Source organism: Pseudorca crassidens, chromosome 15 (assembly GCF_039906515.1).
Source record: "Pseudorca crassidens isolate mPseCra1 chromosome 15, mPseCra1.hap1, whole genome shotgun sequence".
Classification (NCBI taxonomy): domain Eukaryota; kingdom Metazoa; phylum Chordata; class Mammalia; order Artiodactyla; family Delphinidae; genus Pseudorca; species Pseudorca crassidens.
In genome coordinates this window covers 39,045,052-39,067,155 of record NC_090310.1, presented here as the reverse complement: position 1 = coordinate 39,067,155, position 22,104 = coordinate 39,045,052, and the positions used below count along the sequence as shown (strand labels likewise).

Genomic DNA, 22,104 nt, shown 5'->3' with positions numbered 1-22,104 from the left:
ACTTGGTCTGGGCCTGATAGAGCCACCACAGACTGCCAGAGGGCCAGGCGGGGCTCACAGACCCTATCTCAGACCCACCTTGACATCTCCACCATCTCTGCCCAGAAAGAATCATTCACCTACAATAGGAACCACAATAATCTTGAATTCATGCTGCTGTGTCCCAAGGTCACATGGTGACAGCTTATCCCTCTTAAGAGTGTGGTAGAGGCTATTCTAACCCCCACCCGAGGTTAAACCAGGGAAACTGGGGCTCACAAGTTACCTGACCCTGCCCAGGGTCACCTGGGGCTGCTTTTGGGTGAGGGTATGCAGATACCTCCTCCGTCTTCTGCTGAGACCAGGGCCCTCTGAACTCAGGCCCAACTGCACAAGCTCAGAACAAGCCTGGGGCTTGGAATTCGGCCCAGAGGCCAGCAGGTTTCAGCACCCTGAAGTCCTGCACAAGCTCAGGCTCCTCTTGTTTCAGGCGGGGAATGCAAGGCCCGGAGACAGAAGACCTTGCCCACAACAAACCTTGGTCTCCTCTGCCCACTGGGGCTGGTCCCCCTCTACTGAAACTGAACGTGTTTCGTAACCTTCCCGAGCCTCTGTTTCCTTATCTTAAAACATGTCATGATAATAAAATAAAACTTCTCTCACAGAGCTGTGAGGGTCAAATACCCAACATGAAGAGTATCGGTCTATGCCCAGGACTTAGAAAGCACTTGGTAAATGTTAGCTAGGGCCACACAACAGACCTTACCTCACACCACACAAAATCAGTCCAAGGTGGACTGTTGCCCAGCTCAAAGGACCAAACAGTAAAGTTCTTAGAAACGTAATACAGAAGGTTCACTTCACTGAAGCCTTCAGTCCAACGCTTATTCCGCTTGCTTAAAAAACTGAGGTAAAATTTGCACAACGTAAAATTAACCATTTGAAAGTGAACAGTTAATTCGGTGACATTTCGTATATTCGTAATGGATGCAACCATCATCACTAACTAGTTCCAGAATATTTTCATCATTCCCCATCCTCCCCACTGCCCTCCCCACAGCCCCTGGCACCCACTCATCCACTTCCTGTCTCTTTGGATTTGCCCGTTCTGGATGCTTCATATAAGTAGAATCACACAATATGTGGCCTTTCACGTCTGGCCTCTTTCACTTAGTATCATGTTCTCAAGGTTCATCCATGTCAGGGTGTGTTGGTGCTTCATTTTTATGGCTGAATAATATCTCATTGTACGGAAGTATCATGATTTGTTGATCCATTCCTCCACTGATGGACATTTGGGTTGTTTCCACCTTTTGGCTGTTGTGTATAGAAAGGTACAACACTTTTTTTTTTTTTGCGGTACGCGGGCCTCTCACTGTTGTGGCCTCTCCCGTTGTGGAGCACAGGCTCCGGACGCGCAGGCTCAGCGGCCATGGCTCACGGGCCCAGCCGCTCCGTGGCATGTGGGATCCTCCCGGACTGGGGCACGACCCTGTGTCCCCTGCAACGGCAGGCGGACTCTCAACCACTGCGCCACCAGGGAAGCCCGAAAGGTACAACATTTTTAAACCCAATTTTAAAAATCACTAAATTTTATTGCATTAAAATTATAAACTTCCATTCAAAAACAGTGCTAAGAGCGTGCAGGCAAGGTACAGACCTGGGGGATATAAGACACGTGAAACTGACAAGAACTTATATCCAGAATATTTTTAAAATTCCTATAAATCAATAAGACTGGCAACACAGTAGAAAAATGGCCATGACTTGGAAACTTCAAAAAAGAGGAAATCCAGGGCTTCCCTGGTGGCGCGGTGGTTGGGAGTCCGCCTGCCGATGCAGGGGACACGGGTTCGTGCCCCGGTCCGGGAAGATCCCGCATGCCGCGGAGCGGCTGGGCCCGTGAGCCATAGGCCCGCGTACCGCAAAAAAAAAAAAAAAAAAAAGAGGAAATCCAAAGGACAGCAAATGTGTGAACAGGGGCCCAAGCTCATCAGCGTTAGGAAAGTGCAAATTAAGACCATGTGAGAAACTAATACACACCCACCAGAATAGCTAAAATTTGAGACCAGGAGACCTACCACAGCAAACGTTTGTAAGGATGTGGAGAACGAGGAACTCAACCATCACTAGGGGAATGCAAGGTGGTACAGCTGCTCCAGAAAGCGGTCTGGCATTAATTACTGAAGCTGAGAATTCCCATGCCCTAGACCCAGCAGCCCCGCTCCTAGGAATATATCTGACAGAATGTTCACTGCAGCATCATTCACAGCAACCAAGAACTAAAGAACCCAAATGTCCATTCCCCAGTACCCTGTGTAACTTTGTGATATATTCCTACAAGGAAATACAACACAGAGATGACAATGAACACCCACAGCATCTCTGGCATGTCACAAACATGGGTGACAGAAGACACTGTACTGTTTCATGTACCTGAAGGCCATAATCAGGCAAAACCAACTAAAGTGCCTAAGGACACATATTTGGGTAGTAAAAAGTTATTGAGGGACTTCCCTGGTGGCGCAGTGGTTAAGAATCCGCCTGGGCTTCCCTGGTGGCGCAGTGGTTAAGAATCCGCCTGCCAATGCAGGGGACACGGGTTCGAGCTCTGGTCCAGGAAGATCCCACATACCGCAGAGCAACTAAGCCCGTGTGCCACAACTACTGAAGCCTGTGTGCCTTAGAGCCTGTGCTCCACAACAAGAGAAGCCACTGCAATGAAAAGCCCTCGCACCGCAACGAAGAGTAGCCCCCGCTTGCTGCAACTAGAGAAAGCCAGCGCACAGCAACGGAAGACCCAACGCAGCCAATAAAATAAATAAATAAATAAATAAATAAATAAATAAATAAATAAATAAATAAAATAAATCTTAAAAAAAAAAAGAAAGTACTAAAAAAAAGAAAAAGAATCTGCCTGCCAATGCAGGGGACCCAGGTTCGAGCCCTGGTCCAGGAAGATCTCACATGCCGCAGAGCAACTAAGCCCGTGCGCCACAACTACTGAGCCTGCGCTCTAGAGCCCAAGAGCCACAACTACTGAAGCTCGTGAGCCTAGAGTCTATACTCCTCAACAAGAGAAGCCACCGCAGTGAGAAGCCCACACACTGCAACAAAGACCCAACACAGCCAAAACTAAATAAATAAGTAAATAATTTTTTTTTAAGTTATTGAAAAGCAAGAAGGTAAGTCAGGGTAGGGGTCACCTTTGGGGAGGATTGGGTTGCTGAATATGTGCCTTATAATAATTAATTAGGCTATGACATAATTCATTAGGCTATGATGTAATCTTGTGCTATATTTTACAATGAAAAAAGTAAAAAAAGAAAAGGGCTCCTGCCCACACCAATGCTTTGCAGGGCTTGGTAGTTTCAGAAACAAAGTGGCTTCCTGTGGCTCCCTCTCTTATGGAGGCCAAGGATGGGGGGAGGTGCTGCCGGGAGAGAAACAGGAGGCCCTGAGGCCAGAGAGGAGGGGAGGACCGGCCCCATAGTGGGAGGCCTAGAGTCCACACTCATTACCTCCCACACTGGCTCCTGGCCACAGACCCCAGACACTGCAGCTGGGGAGCTTCTCCCAGACACATCCCTCACTGAGACCCTACTGTGCCTCCCCCTCTGGCAGACTTAATACCTTCACATGGCAGGCCAGCTCCAGCCTCACCCAGGACCTCCAGACTCCCTCCCTCTGCGTGACCTTCCACCTGGCGCTCAGCCTCCTCTGTCTCCCTCGCTCAGTCTGTTTTCTCTGCCAGTCTGTCCATCTGTCTCTGTCTGTCTCCCTGCTGACACCTCTCCTTTCTAGGAGCTGAAGCCTCAGGATCAGGCTTATATAACCTTACGGAAGGCCCATATGCTGGTGGTGGCCCTGGAGTTTCCTTCTGAACCAAGCAACAGCCAGAGGTGACTGGGGAGGACCAGGCTCATCCCATTCTGGAATGAACCCAGAGAGACAAAGCCACACTCCCTGTGAACACCTGGGGCCCTGGAGTCAGCACTGCCAGGAGAGGTAGCAAGAAACCTAAGGCCAGTGGAGGGTGGGCACCTCCCTGGGAGAGGGTGACCCTGTCACAGGAGAAGAGGGGCACAGCTGTGAAATGAAAGTAGGGAGAGACTGGGAAGGGGCTTCCATGAAGGCAGACTCTACCTCCAGGCCACAGACAGGCACCAACAGCCCAGGTGAGATCCCCGCCCTCTCTGCTCAGCAGTGGGGAGGTATCCATTGGACTCAGCTCCTGCATTCAAACCTCCACACTCCCATCAAGCCCGGCTTGGACGTAGAAGAGACCAACATCGTGGCACAATAACGTGCCAAGCACAGTGTCTGCCATACAGAAGGTGCTCGATCCTTGCTTATTCTTGTACACATTTTCCAATCAGAGGGCTTGTCTGAGCCTCACAATTTTCTCTAAGAATAGTTCAGCAAAATATCTGTGATCAGAACTCTCCACGCGGGAAACGTTTACCCATTCTGTAAAAAGTCTAATAGGCTTTTGTGCAGATAACTCTTTGACTAACTCCAAAATTCATACGGAAAGGCAAAGGAACCAGAATCACCAAAACCATTTTGGAAAAGAATAATGAGGGAGGAATGACATCACCCAGTCTTTTAACACCTTTATTGAGATAAAATTCACATACCATATATTCCACCCATTTAAAGTGTGCAATTCAGCGGGTTTTAGTATATTCAGAGAGTTATGCAGCCATCAGCACAATTTTAGAACGTTTGCATCACCCCAAAAGGAAACCCATCCGCATTAGCAGTCACACCCCCCAACTACCCCGGCCCCAGACAACCTAATCTACTTTCTGTCTCTAAGGATTTGCCTGTCCTTGACATATATATAAATGGAATCATACAATATGTATTTTTAATTTTTTTTTTTTTTTTTGTCTGTGGTGGGTCTTTGTTGCCGCATTCGGGCTTTCTCTAGTTGCAGCAAGTAGAGGCTACTCTTCGTTGTGGTGCGTGGGCTTCTCATTGTGGTGGCTTCTCTTGTTGTGGAGCACTGGCTCTAGGCCTGCGGGCTTCAGTAGTTGCAGCACTCAGGCTCAGTAGTTGCAGTACATGGGCCCTAGAGAACATGGGCTTCAGTAGTTGTGGCATGTAGGCTCAGCAGTTGCGGCATGTGGGCTTTAGGGTGTGTGGGCTTCAGTGGTTGTGACTCGTGGGCTCTAGAGCACAGGCTCAGGAGTTGTGGCACATGGGCTTAGCTCCACGGCATGTGGGATCTTCCCAGACCAGGGATCAAACCTGTGTCCCCTGCATTGGCAGGTGGATTCTTAACCACTGTGCCACCAGGGAAGTCCCACAATATGTATTTTTTCAAGGTTCATTCATGTATCAGTACTTTGTTCCTTTTTTTGATGGAATACTATTCCATTGCATAGATTATACCATGTTTGATTCATCCATTCATCAGTTGAAGGACATTTGGGTTTTTTGCACTTTTTGGCTATTATAAATAGTGGTTGGTGCTATGAACACAGTACAAGTTTTTGAGTGGATGTATGTTTTCATTTTATTGGGTGTATACTAAGGAATGGAATTGCTGGGTCATATGGGAACTCTATGTTTAACCTTTTGAGGAACTGCCAGGCTGTCTTCCACAGTAGCTGCACCATTTTACATTCCCACCAGCAGTGTCTAAAGATTCCAATTTCACCACCTCCTCACGAACACTTGTTATTTGTCTTTTAAATATAGCCGTTCTAATAGGTGTAGGTAAGGTTAGGGTTAGAGTTCAGGGTTAGGGGTTTTGATTATAGCCATCTTAGTGAGTGTGCTCTGTTTGGTTTTGATTTGCATTTCCCTAATGAGTAACGATGCTGAGTACCTCTTCATGTGCTTATTGGACATCTGTATGTTTTCTTTAGAGTATTGTCTATTAAAGTCCTTTGCCCAGTTTTCAATTAGTTTTTTGTCTCTATTTTTCAGTTGTAAGTTTTTTTATATTGTGGATCAGTCCCTTATCAGATGTATGATTTGCAAATGTTTTCTCCCATTCTTGGGACAGGATCTAATTTTAAGACCGAACATAAAGTTTACAGTAATAAACACAGTGTGATTTTGGTGAAGGATAGACACATAGATCAATGGAACAAAATAGAGAGTACAGAAATAGACCTGTAGAAATATGTCAAATTAATCTTTTACAAATGAATTAGAGAAGGCAATTCAATAGAGAAAGTATAGTGTTTTCAACAAAAGGTGCTAGAAAAATTGAACACTCATAGGCAAAGAAAAAAAACCTGGACATAAACCTCACACTTTATACAAAAATTATCTCAAAATGGATCATGGATCTAAGTGTAAAATATAAACTATGAAACATTTAGAAGAAACCATAGATAAAGTCTCTGTGACCTGGGATTAGGCAAAGAATTCTCAGGCATGACTCTAAAAACATGAATCTTAAGAGAAAAACTTGATAAATTAGACTTCATCAAAAATAAAACTTTGGGGCTTCCCTGGTGGCGCAGTGGTTGAGAATCCGCCTGCTGATGCAGGGGACGCAGGTTCGTGCCCCGGTCCGGGAAGATCCCACATGCCGCGGAGTGGCTGGGCCCGTGAGCCATGGCCGCTGAGCCTGCGCGTCTGGAGCCTGTGCTCCGCAACGGGAGAGGCCCCAACAGTGAGAGGCCCGCGTACCGCAAAAAAATAAATTAATTAATTAATAAAAAATAAAACTTTGGCTCTGCAAATGACACTATTAAGAAAATGAAGTGACAAGCTACAAACTAGGAGGAAATATTTGCAAATTGCATATCTGACAAATGATTGTATCCAGAATATATACAGAACTCTCAAAATTCAACAATAAGAAAACAAACAACCCAATTTTAAAATGGTCAAAAGACCAGAAGAGATATTTCACCAAAGAGAATATATGGGACTTCCCTGGTGGTGCGGTGGTTAAGAATCCGCCTGCCAATGCAGGGGACACAGGTTCGAGCCCTGGTCCAGGAAGATCCCACATGCAGTGGAGCAACTAAGCCCATGCGCCACAACTACTGAGCCTGCGCTCTAGAGCCCGCGAGCCACAACTACTGAAGCCTGCATGCCTACAGCCAGTGCTCCGCAACAAGAGAAGCCACCGCAATGAGAAGCCCGTGCACCGCAATGAAGAGTAGCCCCTGCTCACCACAACTAGAGAAAGCCTGTGCACAGCAGCAAAGACCTAACGCAGCCAAAAATAAATAAATAAATAAATAAATTAATTAAAAAGAGAATACATGGATGGCAAATAAGCCCATGAAAAGATGCTGCACATCACTGGCCATCAGGGAAACACAAATTGAAGCCACAATGATATATTTTCTCACAACCATCAGAACGACTAACATGTAAAGATTCTGACAAAGATGCACGGACACTAGGACTTCCCTTCATTGCTGAGTGGAATGCAAAACGGTAAAGCCACTCTGGAAAACAGTTTAGTGGTTTCTTACAAAGTTAAACATACAGTTAGTACATGAACCAACAATCCTACTCCTAGATATGGTATCATCCCAGAGAAATAAAAACTTATGTTCACATAAAGACCTACACAAGAATGTTCATAGCAGCTTTATTTGTAATAGCCCCAAACTGGAAAAAGCCCACATGTTTGAGTGGGAGAATGAATGAACATTAGTACCGTGGAGTACTACTCTGCAATAAAAGGAAGCCAACTACTGATACCGGCAATAACATGCATGGATCTCAAGGGTATTATTCTAAGTAAAAGAAGCCAGTCCTACAAGATGACATGCCGTATGGTTCCATTTATAGGATATTCTTGAAAAAGACAGAATTATAGTGGTTGTCTGGGTTTAGGGGACAGAGGAAGGTGAGACTGCAAAGGGGCAGCCTGTGGGAGTTTTGGGGCTGATAGAACTGTTGTGTGTCCTGACTGTGGTGGGGTTACACAAATCTACACACATGTCAAAATTCACAGAGCAGTACGTTTAAAAAAATCAACTGTATTGTATGTTGAAATAATAACGTGGTGAGCAACAGAGTAGTCCCCAAAAGCACATGACGTTAGGATTCTCTTATTGACCAGCCACCTCCTCCAGCTTTTCAGGAACAGAACCAGTCAGTACCTCCCTCCTCAGGGCCCACTTGGCAAAACCATTGCTTTCTTGGAGGAAACCCAGGGATCCTAGAGCCAGTGTCTGTGGGGGAGGGGGGTGCGGGGGGGATGCTGGCATGTGGGTCCAGCCACAGGACCCACCGAGGAGCAATGCAGGCAGCACGGGCACAGGCCAGCCGAGGAGGGTGTGTGGGCACTGCTCCTCTGGCTTCTCCCATTTTGTGATTCTGAAATGGACAAGGGCAGTGCAGCACTGGGCTGCCTGGGCCCCTATCTCCCCTGGAGTCTGGTCAGGCTGCGGCCAACGCCCCCTTTAAGGCCCAGCAAGGGCAGCCGGAGTGATAGCCCCTCACCCCACCAGGCCCACCGGGCCCTGACTGCCCACTGTCACTGGATCTGATAAGAGACCCACCCCCCATGGCCCCCTCCCCTCTCCCAGCGATGACCACAGCCTGGCCCCCACCCTGGCTCCACATATATAAGGGGACCCTGGGGGCTGAGCACCACGGACACCAGTTCTCAGCATACCCAGCTCCCACTCAGCCGCCACCATGTCTCTGACCAGGGCTGAGAGGACCATCATCGTGTCCATGTGGGGCAAGATCTCCACACAGGCAGACATCATCGGCACCGAGGCCCTGGAGAGGTGAGCACCAGTTGGGCTGGGATGGAGCCTGGTAGGGGACAGTGTGGGTCACTGAGGACAGGGGTCAGTAGGAGGGGTCAGGGAGGATAGGTCAGCAAGGAGCGTCAGTGAGGAGGGTCAGTGAGGAGGGGGCAGTGAGGAGGGGACAGTGAGGAGGGTCAGTGAGGAGGGGACAGTGAGGAGGGTCAGTGAGGAGGGGTCAGTGAGGAGGGGACAGTGAGGAGGGACAGTGAGGAGGGGACAGTGAAGAGGGTCAGTGAGGAGGGGTCAGTGAGGAGGGGACAGTGAGGAGGGACAGTGAGGAGGGGACAGTGAGGAGGGTCAGTGAGGAGGGTCAGTGAGGAGGGACAGTGAGGAGGGTCAGTGAGGAGGGGACAGTGAGGAGGGTCAGTGAGGAGGGGGCAGTGAGGAGGGTCAGTGAGGAGGGGACAGTGAGGAGGGACAGTGAGGAGGGGACAGTGAGGAGGGGACAGTGAGGAGGGACAGTGAGGAGGGGGCAGTGAGGAGGGTCAGTGAGGAGGGCACATATGCAGGTTCAGTGAGCACGAGCAGCGGTGAGGCGGGTGCTCGGCAGTCAGCGAGCAAGAGAAGGGGCATGGGGAGGGTGACGAGGGTCGATCGTGTCCCTCCCTCAGCGCCCAGCACCCAGGTCTCCACAATCATTGTTGATTGAATGAGTGAGTGAAGGATGGAACGAATGACTGGAGGACAGGGCGGTGAGGGTGAGGTGGGCCGGGCCATACTGGAGCTGGGGCAACAGCTGAAGTCCGCGATACCGATCCTGTGTGTCTTTAAAATGTTCATATTGGGGTCAAGTTGCACTTTTTGCCCTAATATTTACGTTTTAACTCCCGCGTGCAAACGTGACGTGTCCCGGCCCGGCCCGCCCCGCCCGCAGGCTCTTCTCCAGCTACCCCCAGACCAAGACCTACTTCCCGCACTTCGACCTGCACGCGGGCTCCGCGCAGCTGCGCGCGCACGGCTCCAAGGTGGTGGCCGCCGTGGGCGACGCGGTCAAGAGCATCGACAACGTGGCGGGCGCCCTCTCCAAGCTGAGCGAGCTGCACGCCTACGTGCTGCGCGTGGACCCGGTCAACTTCAAGGTGGGCGCGGGGCGGGGCCCGGGGCGGGGCGGGGTCCGGGGACGGGGCTGGGTGCCCGCCGCTCGCGCCGCGCCCGCCCTGAGCCACCCTGTCGCCCCAGCTGCTGTCCCACTGCCTGCTGGTCACGGTGGCCTCGCACTTCCCCGCTGACTTCACGGCCGACGCGCACGCCGCCTGGGACAAGTTCCTGTCCATCGTGTCCCGCGTCCTGACCGAGAAGTACCGCTGAGGATGCCTCCCGACCCCCAGGGCAGGCTTCGAGCCCTCCCCTTCCCCTGCACCCTCTTACGATTCCACCCGGGACCCCCAATAAATGGATGAGGATGGAGGGAGCCTGGTTGTGCGTCTCAGTATTGGGGGAAGCGGAGGAGAATGAAGGGAGGGAATGGAGGCTTCGCAGGAACACTGCCGACCCTAGTGTCACCCCCGGCCTGGAGGTCACTCCAAGGGTGCTTTGGGGGGCGGTCCTTGGTCCTGAGGACCCCAGAGTCGCGACCGGAGGGAGCAGAACAGCCCAGGACCGCCCACGCCGTTTTCTCGGGTCAGACCTGAGTTTGTGCCTCTTTCCCGCCTCCCAAATCACCCAGTCTGTCGCTTCAGTCAGCGTATTGTGTGTATGCGTAGGGTATGTGTAGGGTATGTGTAGGGACTCAGGGGCCTTTCCTCAAAGCTTGTTGTCACAGCTCAGGCACTGAGAGGACCCTTGACACCTCCTGGCCCTCCGCGCTCTTTCTCCCAATCCCTCCATCAGCTCCCTGTGGAATAATTGTAGATCCCCCTGAAGTCTGCAGCCAAGGCGCGCACACACACACACACACACACACACACACACACACACACGGCGTGATTCAGTTCCTCCGCGGTGACAGGGACCTGGGTTGGCAACCAGGGTCCCCAGGTTCCCGCCGCGCTCCTGAAGATAAGGGCGGGCAGGGCGCCGGGGGGCAGGGCCGCTATAAGGAGGCCGGGACTGCGGGCGCGGCACCCAGAGCAGCCACGCCAACGCCATGCTCAGCGCCCAGGAGCGCGCCCAAGTAGCACAGGTCTGGGACCTGATCGCCGGCCACGAGGCGCCCTTCGGGGCGGAGCTTCTGCTCAGGTGGGTTGGGGCTGGGTCTCCAGAATCGTAGCGAGGCGGAGACTGGGGTGTTGGGCCTGAGTCGGGAGGGGGGCGGGCCTGACCGGGGGTTCGCGGGGTCTGGGCGGCGCAGACGCTGGAGGGACCGCCCTCCCTCTTCACCCTTGCTCCCGCAGGCTCTTCACGGTGTACCCCAGCACCAAGACCTACTTTAAGCACCTGGGCGACCGCCCTGACGAGGTGCAGCTGCTGAGCCACGGACAACGTGTGCTCGAGGCGGTGGGAGTGGCCGTCCGGCACATGGACAACCTGCGCGCGGCCCTGAGCCCGCTTGCCGACCTGCACGCACATGTGCTGCGCGTGGACCCCACCAACTTCCCAGTGAGCCACCCCGGGACGTAGCAGGGTTCGCGCGCGCAGCCGAGGTGGGGAGGCATTCGGCAAGGAATTGGCGAGGACAGAGCTTTTCTCACCGGCCTTTTCTCCCGCAGCTGCTGATCCAGTGTTTCCAGGTGGTGCTGGCCTCCCACCTGCAGGGCGAGTTCACGGTGGAGATGCAGGTGGTGTGGGATAAGTTCCTGACGGGCCTGGCGGTAGTGCTGACAGAGAAGTACCACTGAGTTCTGTGCCCCGGGTCTAGGTCTGCGCATGTCAATAAACAAGCCTCAAAAGTCTGGACCCCGCGCAGGTGTGGTCTTTGGGGAGCAGGCGGACTGACGTCACAGTTGCGGGCAGAGAAGCTCCGGGTCCTGAGGGGAGCCTCGCGGAATCTTAGGGCAGGATCCCCAACCTTTGCTGACAATGGAACCAGGGGCACAGGAACGGGACCTTGGGCACTCAACAAACCCTGAACGAGGACAGTTCCCGGTCTGACAGTCTGGGGGTCCGGGCCGGGTGTGTACACCCAGAGGCTTGCACAGAACAGTTGCCCTCCCGGGGCAGGGGAATGTGGTGGGGCCGAGCGCGTGCTCGGATGGGGGAAGGGTCTTCGGCTTCACCTCGCATCTGGCACCCGTGCGGTGACATACCATTTGCAAAGCACGTTCTCATTCACACACTAATTCGTCTCCGTCCCTACCTCACTCCAGGCGCCGCAAGCCTGAATCTTCGCCTCTTTAACAGCTAGGCGGGGCACCGAGGCCTAGGGGGCAAGTTCCTGGCCTGAGGCCAAACAGACTTCGTGGCCTAGGGCTCCACAGACCCTCATCTCTGTTCTTTCCCATCTTTTCCCCTACTTCCAGCACTCACTCTGTAGTTGCCTTGCCCTGGTCCAAGTTAGTCCCTTCCTCTGAATCTCCTGGGGCAGGGAGTGGGGGTAGGAAGGAAGACCTCTACGGCCACAACCCATGTCACGTCAACATGAGGTGCGATACTAGGCTTGTCCCTAAGCGAGCTGAGCCTGATGCATCCGACGGAAAATCCCCAACCGCGCTGGGTCTTTTAAATAATTTAGAAGATCCTAATGCAGGGTGGGTGCCTGGCAGGCCCACGGCCACCCAAACCCCACCCCAGCTCCAGCCGCCCCGCTCAGTCTCTGGGGTCCCTAGGCCATGGCGCCCACCTTACACAGACACACACACACACACACACACACACACACGTGCCCTGTCAACCTCTCTTCCCTCTGCAGCACTGGTGCAGGGATCTTAGTGCTCCATTTAGAGCCTTTGCAAATGCAGGAGCCTGACCCTGGGAGCTCTCCAAACTCTGAATGAGAATGGTTCCCCGGCTGATAATCTCACATCTGTGCAGGGCTGGGAAGTGGGGGACCAAGTCCAAAGCAGGGGGTGGGGAGGGGCTGCTGGATGCCAAGCCCTGACCCTGGCTGAGTGGAATGCCCCCACTGTCCATGACAACACCTGCTAACCCGCTCTGTGCCAGGGCCTGCCCACCATCGTGGGTACGATGCTTAAAGTACTTCCCCCCTGTTACATCCTGCACCCACATTATTTACATGGGCAGTTTACAGCTCTTCATCCTGGGGAAAAGTTTAGTGCGAAAGCAGCTTGTTTCACTTCGGAAAAGACTGTGCTCCTCTCCAAGACTGGCAAATAGACACCTCGAGGCTACACCAGCTGGGGACAAACTCGGGTGCCAGTGGGTTTGCATGGCTCGGAAACGTGTGTGAGCTCCCAGACCCACAGGAGCGGGAAAAGAGTGGGCCCCAGGACTGGGTGGGGCCCACTTGGGACTCCAGCACTCCCGCACCCTCTCGAGACCGAGCTTTCCAGGCTGGCACCTCCTGGCCCTGTGCCAGCCAATGAGCACAGCACGATCGGGCGTGCCCCTCGCACCCCAGGCATAAAGGCTCGCGCACTCCCAGCCCTGCACGCTTCTGGTCCTGACCCAGACTCAGAGAGAACCCACCATGGTGCTGTCTCCCGCCGACAAGACCAACGTCAAGGGCACCTGGTCTAAGATTGGCAACCACAGTGCAGAATATGGCGCAGAGGCCCTGGAGAGGTGAGCAGCCCACCTGCCCGGCTGGGACTGGGGCCGGTCGCCCCGTCGCATCCTGGTCCTGGGCCGACCGGCCTAAGCCCGGCTCTCCCGTCTCTTCTCCACTCAGGATGTTCATAAACTTCCCCAGCACCAAGACCTACTTCTCCCACTTCGACCTGGGACACGGCTCCGCCCAGATCAAGGGGCACGGCAAGAAGGTGGCCGACGCGCTCACCAAAGCCGTGGGCCACATAGACAACCTGCCCGATGCCTTGTCTGAGCTGAGCGACCTGCACGCCCACAAGCTGCGTGTGGACCCGGTCAACTTCAAGGTGAGCTCGCGGGCCGGGCCGGGAGAGATCTGAGCTAGCAAGGCAGAGAGTGCGGTGGGGTTCCAGAGGTGGAGCACGGCGGCACTCCCCCAACCCCGCGGCCCCTGACACCCCCTCTCTCCACAGCTCCTGAGCCACTGCCTGCTGGTGACCCTGGCTCTCCACCTCCCCGCCGATTTCACGCCCTCGGTCCATGCCTCCCTGGACAAGTTCTTGGCCAGTGTGAGCACCGTGCTGACCTCCAAATACCGTTAAGCTGGAGCCTCCGCGATTCCTACCCGGGCCTGGGGCCCTCTGGCGCTCTGGGCACCCTCACTTCCCGATCTTTGAATAAAGTCTGAGTGGGCTGCAGCCTCTGTAGCCTCGGTTCTCTGTGTCCACAAACCGTGCCGGGGTCGGGGTGGTTCCCAGCAACGAGGAATGGGAGGGCTGAGGAGGGATGGGAGCTAAGGCTGAGGCCTCCCAGAATCTGCTGAACCAAGCTCTGACTTGCAAGGGCTCTGCCCGAGGTGGGTAGTCCTAAAATGGCACCCTGTTTTGCAGTTTCTCTGATCCCCCTTAAAGATACAGTTAGGGGCTTCCCTGGTGGCGCAGTGGTTGGGAATCCGCCTGCCGATGCAGGGGACGCGGGTTCGTGCCCCGGTGCGGGAGGATCCCACATGCCGTGGAGCGGCTGGGCCCGTGAGCCATGGTCGCTGGGCCTGCGCGTCCGGAGCCTGTGCTCCGCAACGGGAGAGGCCACAGCGGTGAGAGGCCCGCGTACCGCAAAAAAAAAAAAAAAAAAAAGATACAGTTAGATCCAAACAACAAACCACACAAATAGGCTTTTTGTGGGGTCTCCCGGCAGTTCTGCCTTGGTGCTGTGAGCAACCTTCACAAAGGCCCCCGTCCCGCGCGCCAGTGCCCTGGACTCCACGCTGGAACCTTGCACACCCCACCCACCCTGTAGCCCTTAGGGACCCTATCAGCACCTCCAGCCAAGCCCCCATCTTCAGGGCAACACCCAGCGCTGGATAAAAGTTTGGGGAGAGTGGTGGGGCCCCTGCTCACCACTTTCTTTCTGGACAAGGACCTCTTCGAACAGCTGGGGAGTGGCTTCCCCCTCTCCACCACACACTCTTCCTCTGCCCCACAGCCCAATTCGCTTTCATTTAAATATAGAAAAACACTGAAGAATTAAATTAAAATCTACCCATGGTTTTTTTCACGCACACACGCACACCCTTTTTGTGTGATTCAAAGGAGAGAGAGAATCCCTCTGTCCTGTCCACCTAACCCCCGCAGAAAGAGCCAAGGCTCACAGTTTGGGACTGACCCCACTGGCTCCTATCCTGTGCTGAGGGGACACAGCTACATCTACAACTGTACTTTTTTTATTTTTTGGTCAAAAATACTATTCTACCTTAGGCATATTTTTCTTCAACCTGCTCTTCTCACTGAACTGTGTCTCCTCTACCTGTCTTCTGGCCAATTCATTCAGCTCTGTCTCACTTCATATATTTGTTGGTCATTTTGATATTTCCATTAATTTCCTGTTAAAATTCTCTGTCAATCGTTCTCATAAGTCATTTGTCTTTTCCTTATATCTTTGTGGGAGGTCTTCCCATATTGTGAATGTAAGACATCAGCTGAGAAATGTTCCTCAAATCTTGCCTTAAAAGGGCCGGGGTGGGGACTTCCCTGGCGGTTCAGTGGTTAAGACGCCGCACTTCCAGTGCAGGGTGCACGGATTCGATCCCTGGTTGAGGGACTAAGATCCTGCGTGCCCCGCGGCTCACCCCCCCCCAAAAAAAGGCTGGGGTGCAGCAACTACCACCCTGGAAGAAGAAACTTGAACCCGGAGCCCCCCAGCCGGAGGGATTCCAGTAGAGATTTGTTGAGGACATGTCAGCGATGCGCACACGTCTTGTGTGCATCCGTCTCTGGCCTGAACTAGACGCACCGAATCGCCCATTCATTCACTGATTCTGCCCAAATTTAAAATGCCTAGCGTGTGCCAAGCCTAGGTCCAGGGTGGGTGGGACGGGCTGACCTACTCATTTCTTCCATCCCTCAGGGGTTCTAAAGGGTGGAAGAGCGAACATCCACCCCGCTCCACAAACCGGCCCCCGCCAGCTGGGACCAGGATAGCACTTCCGGGGAAGGTGGACGCAGTGGGCGGGAAGCAGCCGGTGGGAGGGCGAATACTCTGGCCAGAGTCTCCAGGTCCCTCCCCAAACTGGGAGCGAAGCACGCACCGCCCAGCCAGGCGCAGACATTGCGCCGCGCGCCCCCTGCTGTCCAGGTCCATAGGCGCATCCCGGCCCCGCGCCAGCCAATGAGCGCGCCCGCGATCGGGCGTGCCCCTCGCGCCCCAGGCATAAAGGCTCGCGCACTCCCAGCCCTGCACGCTTCTGGTCCTGACCCAGACTCAGAGAGAACCCACCATGGTGCTGTCTCCCGCCGACAAGACCAACGTCAAGGGCACCTGGTCTAAGATTGGCAACCACAGTGCAGAATATGGCGCAGAGGCCCTGGAGAGGTGAGCAGCCCACCTGCCCGGCTGGGACTGGGGCCGGTCGCCCCGTCGCATCCTGGTCCTGGGCCGACCGGCCTAAGCCCGGCTCTCCCGTCTCTTCTCCACTCAGGATGTTCATAAACTTCCCCAGCACCAAGACCTACTTCTCCCACTTCGACCTGGGACACGGCTCCGCCCAGATCAAGGGGCACGGCAAGAAGGTGGCCGACGCGCTCACCAAAGCCGTGGGCCACATAGACAACCTGCCCGATGCCTTGTCTGAGCTGAGCGACCTGCACGCCCACAAGCTGCGTGTGGACCCGGTCAACTTCAAGGTGAGCTCGCGGGCCGGGCCGGGAGAGATCTGAGCTAGCAAGGCAGAGAGTGCGGTGGGGTTCCAGAGGTGGAGCACGGCGGCACTCCCCCAACCCCGCGGCCCCTGACACCCCCTCTCTCCGCAGCTCCTGAGCCACTGCCTGCTGGTGACCCTGGCTCTCCACCTCCCCGCCGATTTCACGCCCTCGGTCCATGCCTCCCTGGACAAGTTCTTGGCCAGTGTGAGCACCGTGCTGACCTCCAAATACCGTTAAGCTGGAGCCTCCGCGATTCCTACCCGGGCCTGGGGCCCTCTGGCGCTCTGGGCACCCTCACTTCCCGATCTTTGAATAAAGTCTGAGTGGGCTGCAGCCTCTGTAGCCTCGGTTCTTTGTGTCCACGAACCGTGCCAGGAGTCGGGGTGGCTCTCTTTGCCTTGGACCAAGCAACTCTCCGAGGCAGGTAAAGAGAGGGAAGGGGAAAACAGTACAGAAGAGGGGCGGAGCCGGTCCCCACTGCCACTGCCTGGGATTCTCTGGGCAGCCCTCACCCTCACCCTGGAGTGACTTGCTGAGTACATCCGCCCTTTACCGAATTCCAGAGACTTGCATATTCATCGCGGGTTTGCTCAAATAATGGGTTTGTTTCCTGTCTTTACATTTTATGGCACACACACTTGTGCTGAGAGTTGGTGGACCTCCAGCCTAGGACCTTGGAGCTCTCCCAGGGCTCTTCCCAGAGTTGGGTGGTGGGGAGAACACAGAGATCACACTTCTTCAGAGGCTCACTGAGTACCCCCTCTCCATCAAGTGCCTCCCAAGTACATGCACAGTCTAGAGGAAATTGGGGTGAGCAGTGCCATTGCAGAGCCAGGCAATTTCCTGGATATGCCTCTTTCACCTGGTACACCCCCAGGACACTCACAGGGTCTAAAGGACTGATTTGGGGGGCCCAGCTCAGGATCCACTGCATCACCCTGAGGCCCACTGACTCACCCCAGTGCAGCAGTGGAGAAGAGAGCCCGGGGGGTGGGGTGGGGGTGTGGGCGCCTGCACTCCGATGTGCTTCCTTCCCATGGAGAATGCCCCTAGTGCCCAGTCCTGGTAGTCGTCCAGCCCTGAGCCCCCGACTGAGAGCAGTGTCCTTTCTTCCCTGGGCCCAAGTGTCATCCTCAGAAAATGCGATGGCAGGTTCCCTGACTCAGTGTGTCATGCTTTTAGCACAGCTGGTGGCACAGTATGAGCTCTGTAAGAGGCAGTCTTCCTTATTTTATTATTAGGAAAAATGAGGGCCTGGGCTAAAAGTGGAAACAACCCAGATGTTCATCAACAGATGAGTGGACAAACAAAATGTGATCTATCTATCCATAAAATGGAATGTTATCCGTCCATAAAAAGCAACGAAGTGTCAATACATGCTACAACATGGATAAACCTCGGAAACGTGCTAAGTGAAAGAAACCAGACACAAAAGACCATATATTGCATGATTCTATTCACATGAAATGTCCAGAATACGCAAATGCACAGAGACAGAAAGACTGGTAATGGCCAGGGGCTGGAGGGCAGGGGTTATGGACTGACGGCTAATGGGGACAGAGTTTCTATTTGGAACGATGAAAACGTTCTGGAACTGGACAGTGGTAATGGCTGCACACACTCTGAATGTAATTAAAGACACTGAATTGTACACCTTAAAATAGCTAAGACAGTAAATTTTATGTTACATGAATTTCAACGCAATTAAAAAAAAACAAAAGGATGTATAGTGATGCCTGGCACAGCATGAGTGCTGCATAGGTATTAGCTATTATTTTGGGATATATCCTAGGCACCCATTATAAATGCTCATTGTCAGAAAGGGGCGTCTGTTATGAACCAGGCACAACCTTGGAAAGAAGAAATTGTTACCTTCCTTATATACCATAAATGAGAAAATAGACTCAGAAAGGTGTCATAATAGACTCGGGAGGGAGGTAGAATAAGCTGACGTTCAATGCCAAAATCCACGCTAAAATTCAGGGCAACCTAATATTGATACATACTAAATATTAGTTTCCATAGAGTAAACCTTCAAAAATACGGGCCTCAGGGTCCAGGGCGATTAGGAAGGCCCCAGGTCGGAGCAGACGCTCCGTGGAGCGCTCCGGGCCCCTGGGGCCAGATTCTGCGACCAGAGGCACGGCGAACCCAGGAGGCCAAGGGGACCGCGGGCCGATACGCGCAGGCGCAACCCGGGCTTCATCAAGGCTCCGAGCGCGCGGCCGGGCGGGCTCCACGATGGTGCTGGAGGCGGCGGACCGGGCTGCGGTGCGCGCGCTGTGGCTGAAGCTGGGTAGTAACGTCGGCGTCTACACGACCGAGGCCCTGGAGAGGTGCGCACAGGCCCCGGGCTCCCCTGCCTTCAGCCCGCTCGGGAAAGCGTCCTCCTTCCTCCCCAGCCTGACTCGCCGTTCCTCCCGCAGGACCTTCCTGGCCTTCCCTTCCACCAAGACCTACTTCCTCCACCTGGACCTGAGCCCCGGCTCCGCCCAGGTCAGAGCGCACGGCCAGAAAGTGGCCGACGCGCTGACCCTCGCCGTGGACCACCTGGACGACCTGCCCAGCGCCCTGTCGGCTCTGCGTGAGCTGCACGCGCATAAGCTGCGCGTGGACCCCGTCAAGTTCCAGGTGAGCTCGCCGGCGGGGTCTGACCCCTGTCGCCGGGGGAGGGGGCTCCCGTCAGGGAAGGGGGGGTGCATCCGCGTGGAAACGACTCCCTCTCCGCAGCTGCTGGTCCACTGCCTGCTGGTGACCCTCGCCCGGCACTACCCCGGAGACTTCAGCCCCTCCCTGCAGGCCTCGCTCAACAAGTTTCTGAGCCACGTGATCTCGGTGCTGGCCCCCAACTGTCACTAAATTGAAAGGGTGGTCGCGTGGGGCTCGTGTTTGAGTAAAGTCCGCGGACAAAGCCTCGGGTGCGCAAGTGTTCTCTCTATGGGAGCGCGCCCTGGGCCTGACGGGGCGGGGGCGCCCCTCCTAAATGAAGTAGGGGTCTGAGGAAGCCCGAGTCTCACACTACCAATTGTCAGATCCCAGCAGGACGCCCCCCGAACCCCGGCAGCCTGAGGCAAGTCTGGACAGCGGGTCCCAAATCCCAAGAGGTAAACCCCGACTAGCCATGCTCTTAGGGCGCGACCACTTAGCGGTGCAGACCCGGGGCTTCGGCCACTCGGGAAGGGGTGGCAGGTGGCGGTCATGGTCGCAAGCTGGCGAGGCCGGACCCTCCTCCGGACTGCCCACTTCGGACACCTCAGATCCACCTAGAAGCGCGCGGCACAGCCTGGGAGAAAATTAGGGACCGGCGCCCCTGCCGGCGCGGACCGGAACTGCGCCGGTAGGCTTGGGGTCAAAGGCACCTTTGCCAGACTCTGGACCTGGTGGAAGGAGGTGGCTCCTGCAGCGGACAGGGCGGACCAGTGAGCCGGCAGAGAGCCCTGCCCACATGCCACACTTCTCAGGAAGCAGACCTCAGAGCGTCTTCCTTTAAAAAATTCGGAGAACTACTCCACTTGCTGCACCTGCCTGTGTATCCCAGTGGGCTCAGCACATCCATTATTCCTTCACTCCCCACTTGACACATGGGGAAACTGTGTGAACAATGGAGGGCATGGGAGTCCCATCCAAGAGTACATGTGTGACATGCACAGATAGAAGTCCCCTCTTATCCTGAGGGATATATTCCAAGACCCCCAGTGGATGCCTGAAACCTCAGTACTGAACCCGAAGCATGCTATGTTTTGTCCCATATGTACACACCTATAGTAAATTTAATTTATAATTAGGTACAGTAAGAGAGTAACAGCAATAACTAATAAGACAACGATAACAATGTACTGTAATAAAAGTTATGTGAATGTGGTCTCTCTCTTTCAAAATATCTTGCCGTGCAAATTTGATACCTTTTCCATCTCAATACCAGAGCAGTTACCACGCACTGCGGCTCTAACTTTTGCAGTTTGAAGTGCGACAGCAAAACAGCATGAATTTTTTTCCTTCTTCACAATTTCACAGATAGAAGATTCGTTCTTACCATAGATCTTCGCAACCTCAGCATACGATTTTTTTCTTTCCTTATTGTCTGGAACTTTTAGCTTTTATAAAAAAGTTAATTAATTTTTGGCTGTGTTGGCTCTTTGTTGCTGTGTGCGGGCTTTCTCTAGTTGCAGAGAGCGGGGGCTACTCTTCATTGCGTTACACAGGCTTCTCATTGCGGTGGCTTCTCTTGTTGTGGAGCACAGGCTCTAAGCATGCGGGCTTCAGTAGTTGTGGCGCACAGGCTCAGTAGCTGTAGCGTGCACAGGCTTAGCTGCTCTGCAGCATGTGGGATCTTCCCCGCCCAGGGCTAGAACCCGTGTCCCCAGCATTGGCAGGCAGATTCTTAACCACTGCGCCACCAGGGAAGCCCTAGCTTTTCATTTAAAGGAAGCACTTGAGGTCTTCTCTTTGGCACATCACTCCTCTTGTGCTTTGAGGCCATTATTAAGTAAAATAAGGGTCACTTTGAACACAAGCACTGAGATGCTGGGACAGTCCATCTGATAACAGAGAGGGCTATTCAGTGACAAATGGGTGGTACACACCAGACAAAGGGATGGTTCACATCCCAGGCGAGATGCAGTGTGACACCCGGAGATTTCATCACAATACTAGAATGCACATTTTAAAACTTATGAATTGTTTATTTCTGGAATTTTCCATTTAACATTTTTGGACTTGGGTGGACTGTGGATAACTGAAAGCATGGAAAGTGAAACAGTGGATAAGAAGGGAATAGAGGGCTTCCCTGGCAGCAAAGTGATTAAGAATCCACCTGCCAATGCAGGGGACACGGGTTGTTCGAGCCCTGGTCTGGGAAGATCCCACATGCCTCGGAGCAACTAAGCCCGTGCGCCACAACTACTGAGCCTGCGCGCTAGAGCCCACGAACCACAACTACTGAGTCCACGTGCCACAACTACTGAAGCCCGCACACCTAGAGCCCATGCTCCGCAACGAGAAGCCGCCACAATGAGAAGCCCGCGTGCTGCAACGAAGAGTAGCCCCTGCTCACTGCAACTAGAGAAAGCCCATGTGCAGCAAGGAAGACCCAACACAGCAAAAACTTAATTTAAAAAAAAATAAAAAGGGAATAGACATACCACACACACACACAGGTGCAAACACCCACAGGCAGAACAGCCCCACAGAGACATGTGACACGGTAGCATGTAATGTAAGTCTTCCAGGTCCTTCTAGGCACATTTGCAGAGATTTTCTTTTTTTTCTTTTGGCCGTGCAGTGCAGCATGTGGGATATTAGTTCCTCAACCAGGGATCGAACTCATGCTTCCTGCAGGGGAAGAACAGAGTCTTAACCACTGGACCACCAGGGAAGTTCCTTGGAGAGATTTTCTTAAGAAATGGTATCCTCAAAGTGTCACTGGAAAAAATGAACACACTGGATGATATAAAGAGCAAAAACTTGGTATGGGAGGAAAAGACACCATAAACAGAGTTAAAAGAGGAACTGGGAGAAAAATATTTGCCACAAATAACAAAGGGTTATTATTTTTTTCTTTACGAGATCCAAATTCTTCTTTCCCACCCCCTCTA

The 22,104-nt window shown here is 53.6% G+C and overlaps 5 protein-coding genes across 6 annotated transcripts; all 5 read left to right on the top strand.

Moving 5' to 3' along the window:
- The first annotated feature begins 8,610 nt into the window (after nucleotides 1–8,610).
- On the top strand, nucleotides 8,611–10,231 carry HBZ (hemoglobin subunit zeta). Its single transcript, XM_067705143.1, has 3 exons — nucleotides 8,611–8,705; nucleotides 9,604–9,808; nucleotides 9,909–10,231. The coding sequence occupies exons 1-3, from the start codon at nucleotides 8,611–8,613 to the stop codon at nucleotides 10,035–10,037; spliced, it is 429 nt and encodes a 142-aa protein (XP_067561244.1). The 3' UTR covers nucleotides 10,038–10,231.
- Nucleotides 10,232–10,751: 520 nt separating this feature from the next.
- On the top strand, nucleotides 10,752–11,558 carry HBM (hemoglobin subunit mu). Its single transcript, XM_067705142.1, has 3 exons — nucleotides 10,752–10,907; nucleotides 11,063–11,267; nucleotides 11,378–11,558. Exons 1-3 carry the CDS (start codon nucleotides 10,816–10,818, stop codon nucleotides 11,504–11,506), a joined length of 426 nt encoding a protein of 141 aa, XP_067561243.1. The 5' UTR covers nucleotides 10,752–10,815; the 3' UTR covers nucleotides 11,507–11,558.
- A 1,636-nt stretch (nucleotides 11,559–13,194) lies between these two features.
- On the top strand, nucleotides 13,195–14,011 carry LOC137206388 (hemoglobin subunit alpha). Its single transcript, XM_067705141.1, has 3 exons — nucleotides 13,195–13,349; nucleotides 13,456–13,660; nucleotides 13,787–14,011. Exons 1-3 carry the CDS (start codon nucleotides 13,255–13,257, stop codon nucleotides 13,913–13,915), a joined length of 429 nt encoding a protein of 142 aa, XP_067561242.1. The 5' UTR covers nucleotides 13,195–13,254; the 3' UTR covers nucleotides 13,916–14,011.
- A 2,015-nt stretch (nucleotides 14,012–16,026) lies between these two features.
- On the top strand, nucleotides 16,027–16,843 carry LOC137206387 (hemoglobin subunit alpha). Its single transcript, XM_067705140.1, has 3 exons — nucleotides 16,027–16,181; nucleotides 16,288–16,492; nucleotides 16,619–16,843. Exons 1-3 carry the CDS (start codon nucleotides 16,087–16,089, stop codon nucleotides 16,745–16,747), a joined length of 429 nt encoding a protein of 142 aa, XP_067561241.1. The 5' UTR covers nucleotides 16,027–16,086; the 3' UTR covers nucleotides 16,748–16,843.
- Nucleotides 16,844–18,711: 1,868 nt separating this feature from the next.
- HBQ1 (hemoglobin subunit theta 1) lies at nucleotides 18,712–20,579 on the top strand. Of its 2 annotated transcripts, XM_067707281.1 has the most exons (3): nucleotides 18,712–18,846; nucleotides 18,937–19,141; nucleotides 19,241–20,577. In XM_067707281.1, the coding sequence occupies exons 1-3, from the start codon at nucleotides 18,752–18,754 to the stop codon at nucleotides 19,367–19,369; spliced, it is 429 nt and encodes a 142-aa protein (XP_067563382.1). In that variant the 5' UTR covers nucleotides 18,712–18,751; the 3' UTR covers nucleotides 19,370–20,577. The 2 variants fall into 2 exon arrangements, with proteins under 2 accessions (XP_067563382.1, XP_067563381.1); XM_067707280.1 differs by having other exon boundaries at nucleotides 18,712–19,141; nucleotides 19,241–20,579.
- Nucleotides 20,580–22,104: the final 1,525 nt, after the last annotated feature.